General features: G+C 36.6%; 1 protein-coding gene across 1 annotated transcript; it reads left to right on the forward strand.

Annotated features, from left to right (window-relative positions):
• The first annotated feature begins 1920 nt into the window (after positions 1 to 1920).
• Positions 1921 to 18821, forward strand: LOC108044865 (aquaporin). Its single transcript, XM_017124027.2, has 4 exons — positions 1921 to 2509; positions 11924 to 12102; positions 17724 to 18077; positions 18143 to 18821. Exons 1-4 carry the CDS (start codon positions 2494 to 2496, stop codon positions 18329 to 18331), a joined length of 738 nt encoding a protein of 245 aa, XP_016979516.1. The 5' UTR covers positions 1921 to 2493; the 3' UTR covers positions 18332 to 18821.
• The last annotated feature ends 1173 nt before the right edge of the window (positions 18822 to 19994 follow it).

Genomic DNA, 19994 nt, shown 5'->3' on the forward strand with positions numbered 1-19994 from the left:
ACAAATTTATGTAATTACTATTCTATCATATCCATTTTTTCGTTAATGATGGTAAATTGCTAATAGGTTCATATTTACTATACTTATTATTAAACAGTATATTAATTTGAAACTCGTTGAATGATTTCCACAATCTCCATCTTATTCTACTGAGCAAATTATAGCTCGTTTAATTGTTTTTTCTAAGGAAGCTAAGGGTGTTACTTTGTTGAATAAAAACCCGAATGAAAAGGAGGCTGGAGCCCAAGATCTATTGGTAATTCGACAAGCATAGACCATCTGAACAGCCGGCGATTATTATCTCGCCCATTTAGCCAGAGTTCGTGCCATTTTAATGGTTAACTGGCATTAAATATAATTACTCATTATAGCAACAAAGTCGGCGAGTCTATCGCTTCACTCCGCCAACTGTTGGCAAAAATAAATCCGTCTGAGTTTTGGCTCTTGTTTTCATAATGGGTTGAGACGCTTCCACAAACAAAATCGAGGCTCTGGGCGAATGCCTCCTTTTATTTCTGGTTGTCACTTGTTTTGTCAATAACTCGCAACTGTTGCTCTCGGCAGAGATAAAAATAGGCTGACAACGACAAGGTAAAAGCCCTATTCATAAGCGAAACTCCGCAATCAATATGGCATATTAAAGCCGTGGAAAGTTGTTTAAAAGTGAAACTGATAAGGGGCCAACCGTCCATAACCCATTAGCCGAGTTAAAAGTGGAAAAGCTGCAATAATGTGCCATTAAAATGAAATGAAAACCGTTCCGGCATTGAGGTGTGTGGTCGACTAGGCGTATTTTTTGGGGGCTAAACCTGTCACGTGCGACATTTGTGGATTACCAAAAGTTAAAACTCTGCTGGGATGATAAGATCTGAGCAATGCGATAATTAAGTCTGAGGTTCTGCATGACCAGCGCAATTAGATTAATCAAAAATGTTTATGGCTTTGTGAGTGTTATAATATTTCAAGTGCCCAAAATGGAAGGCTGATAGCTATTAAGCTGTGTGCAAAAACCAAAAATGGCTCTGAACTTTCCCCTTGCTCAATAACAATTAGATTAAAAATTTGACACATCTTGGGTTAATTGAATTTCATTGTTTTTTAATTGGCGCAATATTAGCAATTCTATATTAAAGAAGCTTAAGAAGATTAGGTAGGCCATTACTGAAATATTTAATAGACTGGACTGCCTTCGTTGTTATCAATTTAATATTATATTTTTAAATTTCTTATCTTATCTTCTTTAAATGTAGTTTTTTGTGGTACTAGAGATTGTGGGTATTGAGGTATTTGATCGGTTAATTATCGGTCGTTTTAAATTTAATTTGTTAACTAAAGCCATTATTATAACTATTTAATTTAGTAATAATTTCTTTTAAAATCTATGGTTGGAAGATGTTTTGAACTTCAAGGGAGGGCCACCAATCATCAGTAAGCATTTGTTTTAATCGAAGGCATTAATTTTTAATTGATGAAAACCTATCCAATTGAGTAATCTTAATGTATAATTTCTGAAAAATAATCGAATAACGAACAGTAATGGAATGTTAAATTAAGCCAGAGCCAACAAAAAGCTTTTGTGCAAAAGGAATTTAATGTTTTGCCATTGCAACTGAAAGGTAAGCAACTCACATTGGCAAAATAGAGCCATCGCAAACCATATGTTCCCGCCCAAGAGCCATAATAAATGTTTTTACACCCCCATTCGATTAAGTCATCACCAGAGCAGGTGTATTCCGAACCCAGATCCTTTCGAGCGTTTGGCCAAGCCCCAAAACTAAAAATCTGACGTCGCTGCCTCAGTCGGCGTCGCTGCCACGGCCGACGTCGACGGCAACTGAGGCAGCGACAGCGACTGCGACTGCGACAGAGAGTATATCAGTTACAGCCGCAACGTTGCCAACGTTTATTTGCGCTCGAGCAGCGAACGTGGTAGCACAGCTCATAAGTAAGCACTACAATATCCGAGAAAAGAAAATTCAAGCGGCAACGGTAATTTGAAAATAAATTCGAAAAGGAAATCGAGTTCGGGAGCGGTTAATTTAATTGATATAATAAAATCGAGTTATTGTACGTTGCGCTTTCCAATTTCGAGCAAATCATAATTGAGCCCAGTGTGAAAATAAACAAGGCGAGCTAAGGAAAACAGGCAGTCGGGTGAAAATAATAATTTGACAAGACAACTCCACAGTCCGCCCATTCGACTCTGTGGTCAAGTGCCTGACAATTGTGCAACCTCAAGACTCTTAACCTTAACAATTATATTTCGGCCACAAAAAAACTATTGGCACAATTCAGTTTGATTCGAGTGCTCGCTAACTCACTTTTACCTGTGCAGCACAAAAAAATTGAGCAAAAAGCGCGCTTTGAAAACGAAAGCAAAACACAAGTTCAATTCAAAAACCCCCCACGCTTCGCGAAAATCTCAAGTGGCACTCTCCAGAAGACAGTAGATCGAAGACAGAAGACAGTCTACCAAAGACAGAAGACAGCAAAATGGTTGAGAAAACAGGTGAGTGATTGAAGATTGGAGACTGGAGAATGCGAACTATGCGTGTGCGTGTGTGCGAAGGTTAATTGCAAATCAAATGGGGGCGAAGAGTGCGCGAAATTGTTTCGATTATCTGCGAAAGTTAATGCCACTCTTTTGGGGCTTTCCTCTTTTGTTTGAAAAATATTAAATCAAATGTCTATATTTGTTTCGGTTTGCAATAACTCAACCCACTTGTTCAGTTTGCAGAGAGATTTGAGTCATAGAAAGTGTTTCTAATTTTCAAAAAAGGTAGTTTGTTAATTAAGATATCAGATAAAATAAAAAATATTAACAACTCATTTTTCGGTCATATTTAAGATACTCTGAGAAACCCCCGGAACTTAAAAAAAAAAGTGATGAAGAAAAAATAGTTCCAAGCCGATTTTATCAGAAGTCTTCTAAAACTAATTTTTTGATTATTTCAAAAATAATTAACAATTTGTTTTAGCTTAGACTTCAAAAATATTTTTAAATTATGAACCTTGTTTAATATACTTTAAGATAGATCGTAAGAAATTATTTACACACTTTTGATTGAGTTATCCCAAAAAAATGCATACCAAGAAATGTTAACTTATTCTTTCTTATATTGTAACTACATATTTTATTAAACTATTTTGTAGTTTAATTTTAATTTAAATGAAAACTTGAGACTACTTCACTTTCTAAACAAACCCAAAGTGGCCTAAAAAATTTGCTTAGAAATAAATCATTCCTGTGTAATTAATCATCTCTAATAAGCTATCTTAATATATTTTGATAAATCATCTTTTTCGTTGGGCTGAATGAGTAAATCAAAGAGTAGCCCGCCTGTCGATATCGATAACGAGATGATTGCTTTTCAATAATTTCTCTGGCGCAGCGTGACAAAGACAGTAAATTAGCCTCAAGTTATTTTTCTATAGTTAGACGTATTTTTTTGTGCTGCTTTGATTTAGCTTCCGTGGCGATTGATGATGATTTCTGTAACTGAAAGTTTGCATGACAGAAAAGCCTCGAAAGAAGAAAAAAAGATAGATAGGAGAAAACTTTGATAGGTAAACAACAGCGGAAACTACAGTCGGGCAATTCAAACGATGATGATGTTGATGACTCCCCAACGAAAGCAATAAAAAACTACACCGTCAAGTGAATGAACTGGAAGAAAAAAACAAATTAGTAGCCGAAAAATGGGAGTTTTTATTTGTGCAGCTTCAACAGGCAATTAATTAAAATCTTAATTGCATTTTCTGTTTACCACCAAGAATTAAAGACTATTTCTGGCGTCATTTTCGCCGCTTGTTCCACCGATATCGTTGTGATAATGGCGATAATATTTACCTAGTGCTAAAATTCATTTGCCAGCCAAGCTCCATTATTGAAATTCTCGGTTCCAGCTAATTAATGTCAACGCCTGAGCTTCTATTTGATCAAGTGTTTAAACACAAGGTTCAATATTTGATTTAGATATTAAATATTTTTACTGCTTGGTTCATTGGTTAATGGTGGCATTTTTTTGTTGAGAGTAATAAGACCTTAAAAATAGTTTTGTGAGGTGCGTGAGAAATTCGCGACCCTTGGGCGTTGAAATTCTGCAAATTATAGTACAAACGTGTGGCTAATTTGATCTCTCTCTTTTTTTTTGCTTGAACATCTTCCCCGACTCATAATTCAATGCGTTGTCATCTTGGGCCAACATCGCTATATATACACTTCCACCTGACGTTAGTTGCTGTTTTTATGGCGTCGGATTCGCAGATATGAAATTACAGTAATAATCGTGAGCCAAGTTGACATGACATCACGGTGAAATTGGCATTCAAAACAGTAGCACACTTAAAGCCAGGAAATTGTTTTGGTACGGCCATAGAACATTTAGACATTTAGCACAGTTAGTGCGCATCTCTACTTATTTCAAGACATCTCAGCTCAGTTTTCAGTGGAAGATCAACTTGTTTGTTAATCAGATAGCTTATAATTAAGATAATAAGCTGCCATTGAGATGCACAGAAGCGAAAATGCTCGGTTCCCATGGAAAGTTTTTAATTCACGTAACGTTCAATTAAATGTACGGAATTGTGGGGATAATAATTGGAATGTTCGAATGTTGTTGCAATGTTGCAACTTAATCTAAATTGTGTTTTCTAATTATTGGGTTTTCATTAAAATTAATGTTTGAAGTTTTTAACAATTTTTTTAATTAGAGAGTTACAAATTAAATACATTTTTGAGTAAAAAGAGAACCTAAAGATATTGTTTTTATTATCTTTTTTAGGGGCTTTAAAGTTTTAATTTAAAAAAGCACCTACAAAATCTCCCTATCAGTTCATCTCAAATTATCGCAATTAATTGGTAAATTTCCAAAGTTAGTCATAAAGCACAACCCTCAATAAATCGCACCTGATTTATGGTACATTGTTAGCGAGTTAAAGCGACATAAATTCGTTTGAGCAAAAGCCCATAAAGATTACAAGTCGATGGGGACGCACTCCTCCCGCACAGCAAACGAAAACTGAATAGTCCCTGCCCGGCTGACTAATTAATTTATAACGATTTTAATGGCCAGCGAACAGGTTTCGATCTTTCCCGCGACTGTTATTAATAAAATCATCACCTAACCGAACAAAAGTGCCCAAGAGTTGCGCAAACCGAAATTAATAATCCGATTAAGTTGATTAATTGTTGTAGACGAAATGGATTGAAAACAATATGCGAGAACCTTTTGTTTTGCACTTACATATGGGAAATTAATGCCCCAGTGCTTGGCACTCACTTCAGATAAACGACAATAACATAATTTGCATATATGGACAAAAATAAGCTTTGTAAATTTACGCAATCAAATTAACGCGAGTCGTTTATATGGTCAAATTGTTTAAGACACTCCTTAATGTAAAGTCATTTGTTCTTTTTTTAACCTTATATATGTCAAACCAAGTCTTATATAAAATCCATTAAAGCAGCTGTCTCTTCAAAATATCACTAATTTATTTTCACTTTCTTGTTGATGATAATTGCACACGTTTCAACGTGACGTCAGTCAAGAAAATACCCATTTGGTACACCTTAAAAACTATCATAACCCATAAAACTTGTTTTTATACCCTTGCAGAGGGTATTATAATTTCAGTCAAAAGTTTGCAACGCAGTGAAGGAGACATTTCCGACCCTATAAAGTATATATATTCTTGATCAGCATCACCAGGAGAGTCGATCTAGCCATGTCCGTCTGTCCGTCTGTCCGTCCGTCTGTCCGTCCGTCTGTCCGTCTGTCCGTCTGTCCGTCTGTCCGTCTGTCCGTCTGTCCGTCTGTCCGTCTGTCCGTCCGTTTCTACGCAAACTAGTCCCTCAGTTTTAAAGCTATCTGCTTGAAACTTTCCCAAAAGTTGTATTTCTATTGCAGGTAGTATATAAGTCGGAACGAGCCGGATCGGGCCACTATATCATATAGCTGCCATATAACTGAACGATCGGAAAAGCCATAACTTTGGTGTTTTTAAAGTTAGGAAGTTGGGATTTTCTATGGGTTTTATTTTTGGCTAATCAATCCGACCTACCAAATTTCATAAGGATCGGACGACTATATCCTATAGCCGCCATATAACTGATTGATCGGAAAAGCCATAACTTTGGTGTTTTTAAAGTTAGGAAGTTGGGATTTTCTATGGGTTTTATTTTTGGCTAATCAATCCGACCTACCAAATTTCATAAGGATCGGCCGACTATATCTTATAGCTGCCATATAACTGAACGATTGGAAATGACATAACTTTGGTGTTTTTAAAGTTAGGAAGTTGGGACATTTTATGAGTATTAAGAATACATCATATGAATAATTTTGGACAATATAATTTATAAAATATTCTGCAAGGGTATATCAACTTCGGCTTCGCCCGAAGTTAGCTTTCCTTTCTTGTTGTGAATCCTTTTTGTCAGTCAGTCGATTTCTGTGTTCCCCACTCCTTGTCTGAATGATTAAGAAACATATGAGCAGAAATGGACATAAATTAGTAAACTTATGCCAAATTTGCGTGACTCGAGCGAATTAATGAGTTGTAAGAGCGGAAAATGCTTTCCATCCTGCAACGAGGTGAGAAAAGGCGACAGGCGATGACATTGCTCATGTTCTAATAATACGCAGATAAGTCATGGCCACTAACCCAAGTTCCCCAATCAACATAACCAGCCAAGTGATTCGGGGCCAGGACTTGGGAGCGGCTTTTGCAGAGCCAAGCCTTTGACTTGGCCTTTATTGCGGATGGGGCACGTGTGCCTCGGCACGCCCCCACACCTTGATTTTTGCTATAGCCAAGGTTGGACACAAGAAGCACTGAAAGAAATAGTTACTCACAAAAATCAGTTATTATAAAATAGATGCCACCCTTTGCAGGTCTTACACAAGTTCAACCTATCCAAAGTAAAGTCGCCCAGAAGTTTTGTTTTTAATTGATTATCAACATAAATTATAAAGATAATATTAAGGAACAGTTTTTAAAATTCTAAAATATTAAGATCTTGTTTATTATCTTTACGGTCTTCATGTTAAACCTTATATTCTTAAAATAACAATTAGGATAAGCTAGCGATAGTCAATTATCATTTAATTTAATCAGTCTTAGTTAATGGAAATAAAAACGATCTCTATGTTAGATCTCATATTCTGTAAGGAATCATTGAAAAATTAGAAAACTGTAGATCAAATGTTATAAGAATATTCAATCCTTAAATATTGAATATCTTTGCTAAGAAAACATTGTTATTAGAAGAAAAGAAATCTAGTATTTCTTTAAGTATTCCCCAATTTCTCTCAGTGGGCGTGCCATACCAGGTTTGCAGGATGTGAGCCACATTAGAAACAACCAGAACAGGTGCAAGACCATGTCGAGCGGACATCCGCGGCAACATCAAGTTTATGGCGACTGCAGCGCCGCTTTTCCCGGGGGTCAGACATGCACTTAAAACAGTCCCGGCCAACTTGGCATAGATTCCGATTCGGACACCCAATGTGGATTACTATATTTGGGTTCAAGAGCCGAGCAATTTCCAGTGCCGGGAGTTGCTAATAATACGGTAATTATATGCAGGCCAGTCAAATAAAACCGTACATGGGGATCTGAAATTCTCTGGCTATCTGGCTTTCTGGGAGCAGACAGCTCACCTATCTTATCGGTCAGTCATTCAGTTGGCTATTCCACCGGGCAATAGCCATAAATCGTCGGCCAGAACCTACTTGGCAATCACTTGAAAGCTAGCGGGCCGCAAATTCAAGATGCTATCTCGGGCATTGCGAAATAGTTAAATATTACGAGTACCACTTGAATCGTGCCGAAGGTTCTGCGCCTGTGAAAGTGAATTTTAACTGCGGCTTAGAATACTTCCCACGAGGATTGCGATTTATCAGGCCTGCCAGCGATAACGAAAGTGCTAAGATTTTTTATTAAGGGGTGTGGGTGAAATGTGCAACGACCTTGACATTTTAATTGCATTTGCAGGTTCTGCGAGGTTACGAATTTTGTATACCCTGAAAATAGTATTTTATTTGAGTTTAAAGAAAGAAATGTTGGGAGTTGCGAGTTGAGTTGCAGCAACAGTATAAGCATTCATTTTTAGTTTAATCAGATGGTAACAGTCTAACTTAAAATTTATGGGAAATTAGTTTAGCAGTTAACTTTGAAGTATTGTACTACTTTAAGATATTTGGTAAGAAATTGAATCATTTAAGGGAGAGTCATTGGTAGTTGAGTTGCAGGAACAGTATAAGCAAACATTTTTAGTTTAATCTAACTTAAAATATGAATTTATGGGAAATTAGTATAACATTTATAAAATAACTGCATAATAGTTAAATATAATTTTCAAGTATTTTACTACTTTAAGATACTTTGTAAGAAATGAAATCATTTAAATGAATTTTGTGAAGGAGTGGCCACATAATAGTTGAACTCTTTGTAAGAGTATCAAGCGCTTGAAACTTCGCCGGCGAGAGATTTCAATCTCTTCGAGCACGAGTAATAAAAAATTGTTTTGTTTTGTTTTCTTTGCTTATTGTTGAGCTCGCTTGTTGTTTTCAAACACGGAAGCCAAAGAGAAAGAAAAAAGAGTGAGACGAAGTCCGAAACGAAGCCACTCTTTACCTGCTTTGAATTTCAAATTTGGCTCTGCAAAAAATAAAAAAACGGGACAAAGCCATCAAAATCAAGTGCCAGGTACAGGTACTAGTGGTATTAAACACAAACAGGTACTTTTTGGTATGTGGGTCAGGCGATTCCAAGCCAACTTTTTAATGGCAAGACTCCAGAACGAACCATTTTGCAGCCGATAATAAATATTATTACGCATACGCCGGGAATTTTTCGATTTGAAAGAAATTAAATGTTAAATGTTCGAGTTGTGCTCGTTTCTGTTTATGTTTTTTTTGGCGATAGCGAAGCAAGTTTGCTTTTGATGTGCGCCACACTAATTAATTTCATGTCGATGGCATTGACAATGACACTGTCATGTTCTGATTGATGGGCTGGAAAATTGATGTAGTGTTCCCGGTTCTTGAATTTATTTAGAAAACACCTTTGTGCTCTAATCAAATCACTTAGAATTCATTGGACGATCTCGAACCTAACTTTTACCTCTAATTAAATTAATTACGATTCATTATGGACATTATCAAATTGTATTCGACAAATTAAAGGCGAAATTAACACAGATAAATCTTCATCTCGCAAATGTATCTCGACTGGCCTTGCTGATGGATTGTTTTTATGTCTATATGGTTTGTATTTTTTGCTAAAACACATATACAAAATCCAACCGAAAGCCTCGACGTCGTCACGCCCTCACCTTCCAATTGATGAATATTGTGTGTAATTGTTGTTATTATGATTTTTTCTTATTGTTAATTTCATTTTTTAATGTGCCTGCCGGCCACAATAATTTATTGGGTTTCGCATTTTCTTCAGACCAATTTCAATGGCATATCAAGATGTGTGTTATGTTGAGCATTAGCCAAGTCCCAAGGATGTGACAAGAAGGCCTATGAAGGTTGTTAAGGCCCAAAACAAATCGCACCGGGCAATTTAGATTAAGTCGCTTGAGCACCCGAGATAAGGTTTATTTTTAGGTAGCAGTCACTACTTTATCTTTATGGAGACCTGTTGAGTTAGTCTGCTTCCTGAAAGCAAACCTTAAAGATATAAAGCTCATCAATTATAGAACTGATTGCTGCTGATTGCCCAAGCGTTATGTATACAAAGTACCATATTCTATATAACTCACCCAAGAGTTACTGCCTATTTGAATGTCAACTAAACTGGCTAACAGCCATTAAACCAAGTGCATTTCACAGCTCAAAGCCTTAAATGAAAGCCCCACAAATTGCTTATTAATGATCCTCAAGTTCCATTGAACTTGAATCTCGATTTTAAATTCAATTGCCGTGATTAATATCTGGCAGATAAAGTTATTAATTTCCCCCTCGCGCATTTTACAGTATATTGATTGATTGTCAAACGGAGATGCACAGTTCAACAATAATTTGTGTTTGCTTGTCCCACAATGATCGTGTAATTATGTTTGACATTTCGTTATCTTTAATTAAAATCAATTTACATTGGTTTTTGTCTCTGCAAATTAACATAGAGAGAACACTGAACGAATTAAACAAATGTTTATTGCAAATAACCCATAAATTTCGTACAATTATGCTAATTGAGTTTTGGCCAATTGCGATTCTTGTCAACAGGTTGATCTGGTTTCATTTGCCAATCTTATTTACGCACCTTATGTGGGTGTATCCGCCTACCAAAGTATGTCGAAACTATCATATTTCATTTGATAAAATGGTTATGGCTCACTTAATATTCTTTAATGGGCACTTCCTGGGCTTAAAATATTTAGATCAAAAGTGTGATATAGATTTTTTAAATTTACTGTCACTTTTAAACTCTGTTAGTCACACCATAGGTTCTAACTTTTATTGCCTTATCGCTCTGTAGTTTTATTTCGATAAAAAGTGACGCCAAATTTCAATTGATTTCCAAGAAATATCACAAGTTGCTGTCAGCTCAAGTTATTTATGGGTTTTCTGGGGTTTTGCAGGGGGGAATTCCTCAGGGATTTCTTCAAATTCAGATCACGTTAACCTGCATCTGGTATTTGCCATTTGATATTTTCACCCGATTTGTAATACTTCAGCGGAATTTAAAGGAGGCAATGCATTTAGTAATTGCTTTTGAGCTGATGCCAGTAGCAAGTCGTAACTGCCTGTTGACACCCAGATTTTTATGAGGTTTTCCTTCCTTTGCCATTATCTCTGGTAGTCAGAGTCATGGGACGCCAGATAATTGCCATATTAAGTGAAGTGTGCGAACTTGGCGATAACATCGCGTCACTTATCAGTGGAAAAAGGGGCGTTGTGTGTTTATCACTTAAACTGGCATTTTGGTCAAGTGACAGCTCTAAAAAAATATCTCTATTTAAATGCGGCTTAACTAACGAGGTGAAGCCTTTTTAAGGCAGCCAGAATTTCTCAACTCTTTGATAAGCCCCACATTTCTTTTAATTGCACCAAATTAAAAGGCAGTCATCACGTTTATAAATAGTTTTATTGGCAGTGCAATGGGGGCTTAGACTGCATTTATTCGCAAATATTTGCTAAGACAGCTTGGCGCGTAGACAAATTAATTAACACCCACTCATTAGCACTCAACTGCGACTGGCGCGAGCAATAATGACAAATGAAAGGCTTCTGCCAGGAAGTAAACACCAAAGTGCTATTAAACAAATTAATTAATAAAACGATGCAAATTGTTTGAACGGACTGTGCAAAAGGGCAAATTGTTTGAACAACGAGTAAACAATATTAAGCGATAATTATTGAGTATTGACCCTGTTATTTTGGATACTTATGAATAATCTTTGTTTAATTTGTATGAACTGAGCCTAGGTATTCCAAGAAAACGAGGTGTGAATATTCACTATAACTTCTTTGACGTAATTGCAACAAACGTGCACATTCTAAAGTGCATTTGCAATGCCTATAACGTCACATAATACGTCAAATACCTTATATTTACTTGCCAACTAGTAGAAACGGTAATGAAATTACTACAAATAAATATAAATTGAAAACTTGCACAACAAATTCTAAACCTTAAATAAAAACTTTACCAAAAGAAGTGAAACTTAATTACTTTTTTGCTAATAGTCCCACTTAAATAAACACCACACTTTTGTAATTTTTTCATGCCGACTTTATTGACTAAGAGCTGCATAAAAATGACAATAAGCTGACAAAAACTAATAATTAATAATGATTTGGCATGCGCTGCGCAGGTCTCAATCAACTGTTTTTTCTGATTTCTATGTTTTGTTGCGATTACTAATATTGGGTTCTGTTCGGTCTGTCTTTTCCATTTGCAGAAATGTCGAAATTCGTTGGCGTTGCCGACATAACCGAGAACAAGAAAATCTGGCGCATGCTGCTCGGTGAACTGCTGGGCACATTTTTCTTGGTCTTCGTCGGCGTTGGCAGCACAACGAGCGGAAGTGTACCACAAATCGCATTCACCTTTGGCTTGACGGTGGCCACAATCGCCCAGGTAACTATACGCATACAAATTTAAGCTAGGATGGACCAAAAACTAGTTAACATTTTTGGAACGAAATTTATTGTTTTTGAAATATAAAATCATTTTAGTTAACTGCCTAGTTTCCTATTTAGTTTTTATTGAAATAATGTTGACTTGGCTTACAGGACGTATGATTAATTTTTAGGAAGGACTTGGATACATTTGTATTGAAAAATGTACAATGCAAGAACATTTTTTTTTATAAAATTTAATACAATTTTCGAAGGTACATATTTAAAACAAGAGAGAACGCTATAGTCGGGTGCCCCGACTATCAGATACCCGTTACTCAGGTAAAGGGAGTGCGAGGGAGATGGAGATAAAAACTTTGATCACGCATAACTTTTTTACGAATGGTCCGATTTGAAAAATTTCTTCTACATTTCGATAGGTATTGATAAACACAATAAAACTGCATTTTTACTTTTCCGAAATATTTAAATTTTTAAAATCGTGTATAAGCGATTGTTGGCGTTAAAGGGGGCGTGGCACCATTTTGAAACAAACTTGCGCTGCGTAGGAACTTCTAAAATCTACATGCAAAATGCCAATCTTCTAGCTTTTATAGTTTCCGAGATCTCAGCGTTCATACGGACAGACAGACAGACAGACGGACAGACGGACATGGCTATATCAACTCAGGAGGTGATCCTGATCAAGAATATATATACTTTATAGGGTCGGGAACAGTTCCTTCTAGCTGTTACATACTTTTGCACGAATACAATATACCCTTTTACTCTACGAGTAACGGGTATAATAAACTTAAAATACGTAGAATTTTTTTATGGTTTAAAATACAAAAAAAATACTTCGCTATGTCTTTTTTTATTGAGTTTTATACATTTTAATTAATAGTAAATGTGGCTCTGACTTTTTTCATATTAATTATTAATTAGCAGGATTTGTAACTGGTTGAAATTAGATTTTAATTTTATAAAAGCTCTTAGTTTATCATTAGGTCCACCCTTATGAACCTAATACAGATCACACAAAGAGAACGCATCGGGCCAGAGATTTCTTATTTGAGATCTGCTATCCAAGTCGGAGATTTTGTGGCCCGAAGTCGGCGGTGCGTGCGTTGATCGGCGGGCATTTTCAAGGACACGCCACCGCCGCGTTACACTTTCGGCTCATTCACAAACGCTGCGCTTTTTGGCCAAGAGACATTGGCATTTAAAAGCGACAACAACGCGGGCCAGCCGTAAGAAAAAAACAAAAACACAGCAGAACGAATGCTGAGCTCGCCGCTCAAAACTCAAGACTGCGTGCGAATGTAATTTACAAAATTGACAGATTTACAAACGCACACTGGAACTCACTCGCAGTGCGAATAATAAATGCGCGCTCGCAGCAAAAGCGTCTGCGCTGGCAATTAACATTAATCAACACGCAAAATATGCAATTAGATTATTATGCGTTTAATTACGCTATGCTGTGCGGAGTGACGACTGTTTGTCGTGCTTTAGCATTTAAAGCGATCTACGCTTTGCATTCGATTTATGGCACCACAAAAGTCAAGCTCAACCGACCGAATCCATCAAGAACACGAAAAGGCTTCTATGATGTTCTATTTTTAGCTCCCTCATATAACATTATGTGGAAAAAACAGGCTTCCGAAAACTCACAGAAAAAGTTTTAAAATATGTATATTATTGAGTTAAGTTATTAAATATTTTAAAACAAAACTAAGCCAAAAATCATTCATTATAAATGCTAAAAATAATACTACTTGTATCTGTGATAATCTAAAACAATTTAAGTTGTGGATTTGGTAAGCAATTAGTCCGGCATACATGTCGTATGAGTGATAATGATTGCCACTTCATTTATTATATATTTTGGAACAAAGCTTAAATAATATTAATATTATCTGTGATGTTATGTTATGTTAGATTAATAATTTAACTTCTATTGATTTTCATAGAAATATAATGTTAAGCAATTAGTCTGTCATACATGTCGTATGCGTAATAATGGTTACCACTTTGCAAGCTCTTAGGAAAAACGTCCTCCTTTCCAATTTCTGATTACAAATCATCAGTTGCAATGTAATAATCATATTGAAAGCGTTAATAATTACCATAATGAAATCGAGTAGCAATATTGGCAACATAATGGAAGCTTGTCGCTGCCATTTCCCCGCGGAAAACACTTGCAACACAGACTCGCTATTAGTGGCAAATTAGTTACCCGTCGCTTGCCAAATCACGTGAACAGATCGGTCACATGACTGCAGGCTGTGGCGTATTTTCCAACTTTTCCACCTTTTCCTTCATTTTCATCTTTTCCATGACGTTGCAGCACGAGTCGCGATCAATTGGTAGCCAGATAAACTCAGGTATGCATTGCTAATTTCGCCAGCAGGTGTGACGACAATGGTAGTTCGTCATTGTTATCGCTATCGCTATAAGCCAAACCAAAAAGCCAACCAAAACCTGCAATAACTGTTCAATGGAGCAAGACGCGTGGCGTCAAATTGGAAAACGTGCTAATTGCCAGTATTTGTGTGTGCCCCCATAATGGCCAGAACAGTAATAGTGTTAGAAATATGTCAAGAAATATGATATACAATAAGCTTAAGTCTAGGATATCGCGTTCCCCGAGATCGGCACTTCAAATGCAAATCGCTGGCACATCCACATTTGTATGCAGTTTGCATCTAAAGGAAGTAAATCAAACAAAATGCTAATAAAATGAAATTTAATGCAACTAAAAAAGCTCAGAGAAAATGGCAAACAACACAAAAAGACGTGCATGGAAAAATTTATATTAACCGATCTCAATGTGGGTTGTAAATTGTCATGTCATGTTAGGCGATTGTTATCGAAAATTTAGTGGGAGGGTTTGCCATTTTAAAGGGGCTTGAATTGAATTTTATGGCGTAGGAAAATTACAGAGTGCCAGCGAAAACAATTATTCAGTGATATTAAAAGGTATAAATACCATGAAAATTGTTAAAAATTATAATTAAATATTTAAATAACAAGATCACTGATATGATTAGATTTAGGTACTTCCATATTTAAGTTAAGCACTAAGTTTAAGTCTACAAAAGAAGAACAACAACATTTAGTGCGTGCAGCATTCACGTTTTTGTTTTCAATTCGCGATCGCATTCGAATCAAGTTGGCTGAACAAAATCCGACTTCGACTTCGACTTTGGCTTTGGCCCGATGCGAACTTGAATTGAATTGGCCGACAAGCAAACAGGCAACAAAAAACACAACAACAATCGCCAAAATGCTGCTGAAAAGCAGAACGAAACAAACAAGTTAACATTCGATTTTCAGCTGAAAAGCCATAAAATATGATTTAAGCGTAAATGTCGAGCTGCAGTTTCCACTGCACATGCGTAAGCCAATCGATCTTTGCACATATATATAAATATATATCTCGATCTGTAGAAGAGACTTGCCAGACTTTTCGTAGCCAATGGAAAACCTTGAAAAGTTAGAGAGTGCTGACACAAAATAAAGAAATAATGGTCAGTTGATTTAGATTATGTCTATTGATATAAAATCCTTGGGAAGGGAAAACTTATTTTGGTAAAATGTCTGAAAATATCACTTTCAAGATTGAATCCTTTTCAATAAACCTTAAATTTGTCTTAAGTTATTCATCTACACTAGAGATAGATCCGGTTACACTTTATCTCCTTTTTAATGTAATAATATTTGTTTTTGGAGAAGTTGCCTCGTTAATGAAGAACCAAAGGTATTCAGTCTTTAATCCTCCTTTCTAGCGTTGCAAGAAACGACAGACACGGATTCCAAAACTTCAATCAGTAAGCAAATAGAAAACAGAATCTTCAGCGAAGATAACCATTCTAGTAAATAACTTTATGTAATGATAGAGAAAAGAAGGCCTTGATAATAGATATTTACTATATGCTTGAAAGCATATATTTATCAAATATAAAAGTAATTTTCATCGCCTTATCATCATAACACTAAATTATAGGCCTAACTCGATTTCTGCCATATTTCATCGATGACTCATGTCTAAGTTCAGTCGGTCCGTCACTCTAAGATTTCACACGCAGCCGGTACGTCGATCGCGATTGCTTTCGTTGCATATATTAAATTTAATTATGGCTTTCGGGCTCGACAATAAATTTGATTAATTTCACGACTGTTCGAGTGTGTGCAATTAAGAGGAGTTGCGGTATTGAATGAAGCCGAACAATAGGCCCACTACTTGCTAACGTAGGCCCAAAACGCAGATCTTGACGATTGGGTCAGGTACTGAGCCAAAGCGGCAACAAAAGCGGCAACTTAATATTATAGACGAAAACGAAAAATTGCAATGCACGCATGAGCATAACCAAAATGTCAAGAAGTTGTTCGAGTTGTAGTTGCTGCTCGGATTTGCTGTTTGGGCCGCAAACTCGACTCGATCTTGCTCTTGGCGGCATTTGTAATTAGCGTTTTGTGGCCGAACGGCCAACACAGGCATTTTTTTGCGCATTTATTAATTAAAGGCAAAGCGACGCACGACATTGGCCATGCGAAATCCATATCGAAATCGAATTCGTATCACCAAAACGTAGAAAAAACACGGCTGAAAAGAGATATCAAACATAGAAGCCTGCACATCGACCTTGAGTGTGCGCAGTGTGATCAGTGTGTTTCGGCTTCATTCATAACACTTGATCCGATCATTCCGATGCGATCCGATCAATTTGCTGGCTGTTTGGCTGGGATTTCCATTTAAGTGCCACCATGTGATCTCTTCGCGGGCAATGACTCAACAGAACCACTGCGAATCACTTTTACTTTCGACCCAGGCCGCTCGACCCGAACTTTGCCGACACACTAAACACAATAAATGCACTCGAGTGCATCTCGGCTGTGACAAATTGCTTGTATCCGTTGGCAGTTCGATGTGCTGGCGATTGTGCAATGGAAAATTCGGAAAAATCGAACAATCAGCTGCCATGGCAAAGGGCAAACACTAAACGGAGATGGTTAAGATGTTGCGTTGTCAACTTGACATTTGCAAGCACCGATCGGAGGAGAGTTAGTTAATTATACTTGGATAGGTTTTACCATCTATTATCTCTCCTAATATCCCTTCTAAAATTTAAGAAATAAAATCAATTATAAGTGATCTTATAAATATTAATGGAAAATATTGACTAACAGACATCTGTTGAAAGTTAAGAAATAAGATTAATTCAAAAGAATATTTTTATTTTTTAGGGACATTGTTATGCATATGCGTTTAGAATCTAATATTTATTAGAATATTTCAAAAATTTATTTATTTTTCTGTCTAAAAGCTTTAAAAGGATGAAACAAATTTAGTTATATTCGCGACATAAATTTCGTTTAATTATTTTATTCCCTTAAATGTGCTTGAACTTAGATTAAAGGTTTTAAGTAAGCTTAAATATTAAATTCCCTTAAATGTGTTGAACTACAAAGTTAATCATACTAGCAGATAAATATTTGTTAAATATCCTGAGAATTCTAAATATTTTGAATTAAATATCTTTTAAATATTAATATTAAATGTGCAAAACTGGAAGTCAATCAATTTTCTTTGACTTTATCCATTAAAATCGAAATCTTTTCTATACTTTTTAGGGCTTGGGTCACCTGAGTGGCTGCCACATCAATCCGGCTGTGACCCTTGGCTTCCTGATCGTTGGCGAGATCAGCATCCTGAAGGCGGCCTTCTACATCATCGTGCAGTGTGTGGGCGCCATCGCAGGAGCGGCAGTGATCAAGGTGGCCCTCAATGGAGTGGCAGGCTCCGGGCTCGGAGTATCCGCCTTTGATTCCTCCCTGGATGCTGCCCAGGCGGTGCTGATCGAGGCGCTGATCACCTTCATCCTGGTGTTTGTGGTGAAGGCGGTTTCGGATGCAGGTCGTCTGGATATCAAGGGATCGGCGCCACTGGCTGTGGGCCTGGCCATCACCGCAGGTCATCTGTGCGCAGTAAGTTTTTGATGGATTATTAGAAGATAATCTGACTGAAAGTTTTATAAATCCACGATTTACAGGTTAAGCTGAGCGGTGCCAGCATGAATCCCGCCCGATCCTTTGGACCCGCCGTTGTCCAGGGCGACTGGACCTACCACTGGGTTTACTGGGTGGGTCCCATTGCCGGCGGCCTCCTGGCCGGACTCATTTATCGATTCGTCTTCAAGGTACGCAAGGGCGACGATGAGGCCAACTCGTACGACTTCTAGAAAGTATATCTGGAATACCCATGTTCTTGTAAATGTCCGCACCTGCTTCCCATCCACATCACCACCCATTCGCTTTCCATCCAGCCAGGGTCACATCGAATTCGTTGCCGAAATTTCTCTTAGATTAGGTTTGCTCCACCACCAATCAACCAGAACTTTACAATTCACACAATTGTACCATTTTTATTTGTTAAAAAATAAAAAAAAACACGCAAATGTCTTGTTTTAGTTGTAATGCGAAGCTAACACGTAAAATATGCAATATTGTATTTGAGTAATTTTAAGCTAAATTATATGCACAACATCATTACGCGAATCGAAGGAAAACTGTATTGAAGCTTAACTAAATTGTAACTCGAAAGCACTTTCCCATGGAAATCCGAACCAGCAAATAAGGTTTATTTCCTATTCAGTTGAACACCACTTGTTGAGCACCTACGAATTGTATTATGACTATGTGTAATAAAAATATTAAGAAAATACAACTGTACGTCTTTGTCTGTTTGTCCTGGGGCTTAAATCATTTATCATTAATCGCCTAATAGTTTAAAAGCATTGATAAAAACTAATAAAAGGGCAAGTAAAAAATTAAAATTTTAATGAGATCGCACATTACAATCATCTGGTGACACTTACTAATTTTACAAGTTTACACTTATGCTGCTTATGGAAACTGAATAATCCGGAAAATTGGGAATAATTTTCTGTGATTTGCGAGGAGCGAACTCAATGGATATCGCTTTAATATTAAATCGTAAGCGTGGGTAAAATCGCCTTTTGGGAATTTCCTTATGTGTGGAGGCTAATGTATAAATTTCAGCTTGAAAGGGGCCTCACACCATTCCAAAACAATGAGTCATTTTGGTCTATCGATGCCCTAAGAATCCCCGTAATGGCTTGGTTTGCATTTGGTATCCTTTCCATACTAGTCATGATGTACTGCGTGCTAACGGAAACATAACTCGGAACATGAAAAAGTGCATTTCACTATGTAAATAAATTAGGATGTTGAGGTATTTTGAACATTTTTACAAGGCCTCAGAGGTTTTCAATTCATTTGGAGCTTATAAACACAATTTTTTGTTTTCCATTTCAGCTATGATTAAGGATAAAATCTCAATAACGCCATTAAAAGGATAATAAACGGATCTGAAAGTTTCAAATATACACCAAATCTCTTGTTCGGTTCATTACTTCTGTAGTTCATACGGATATTTATAAATATTTTGAATTGTTATTGTATTGCATTAATAAATTTATGAATAAATTAATAGCTAATTAGTTTGATACAGTTGGATGGCTAATAAAAAATAAAGAATATCATGGTCAAACAAGCAAGGTGAACAGCAGACGTTTCTTGACCGCGAACTGAGCATTTGAGCTTTTCTTGTATCTACATTTTACAATGTATCTTACAGTTAGCCAGCTAAGACACAAACCATATTGTATTTTACGGTGGTGGCAATGACGCCAAAAATGTCTAATCAAAAATAAGAAAGAAAACCAACTTCGGCAATCCGAATTTGATATATCCTTTCATATATAACATATCACAACAATCATATATCTATTTACCAAAACAATAAATATAGAACAAGAATAGATAATATTAAAAAGGCCGGAAGTGTCTCCTTCACTGCGTTACAAATTGATGACTGGAATT

Source organism: Drosophila rhopaloa, unplaced genomic scaffold, assembly GCF_018152115.1.
Source record: "Drosophila rhopaloa isolate 14029-0021.01 unplaced genomic scaffold, ASM1815211v1 contig_115, whole genome shotgun sequence".
In the NCBI taxonomy this organism is placed as follows: domain Eukaryota; kingdom Metazoa; phylum Arthropoda; class Insecta; order Diptera; family Drosophilidae; genus Drosophila; species Drosophila rhopaloa.

Coding starts and splice junctions, on each gene's coding strand:
- LOC108044865 (XM_017124027.2), top strand. Junction 12,103..17,723: donor CGGTGGCCACAATCGCCCAG/GTAACTATACGC, acceptor TATACTTTTTAG/GGCTTGGGTCACCTGAGTGG. Junction 18,078..18,142: donor CCGCAGGTCATCTGTGCGCA/GTAAGTTTTTGA, acceptor CACGATTTACAG/GTTAAGCTGAGCGGTGCCAG.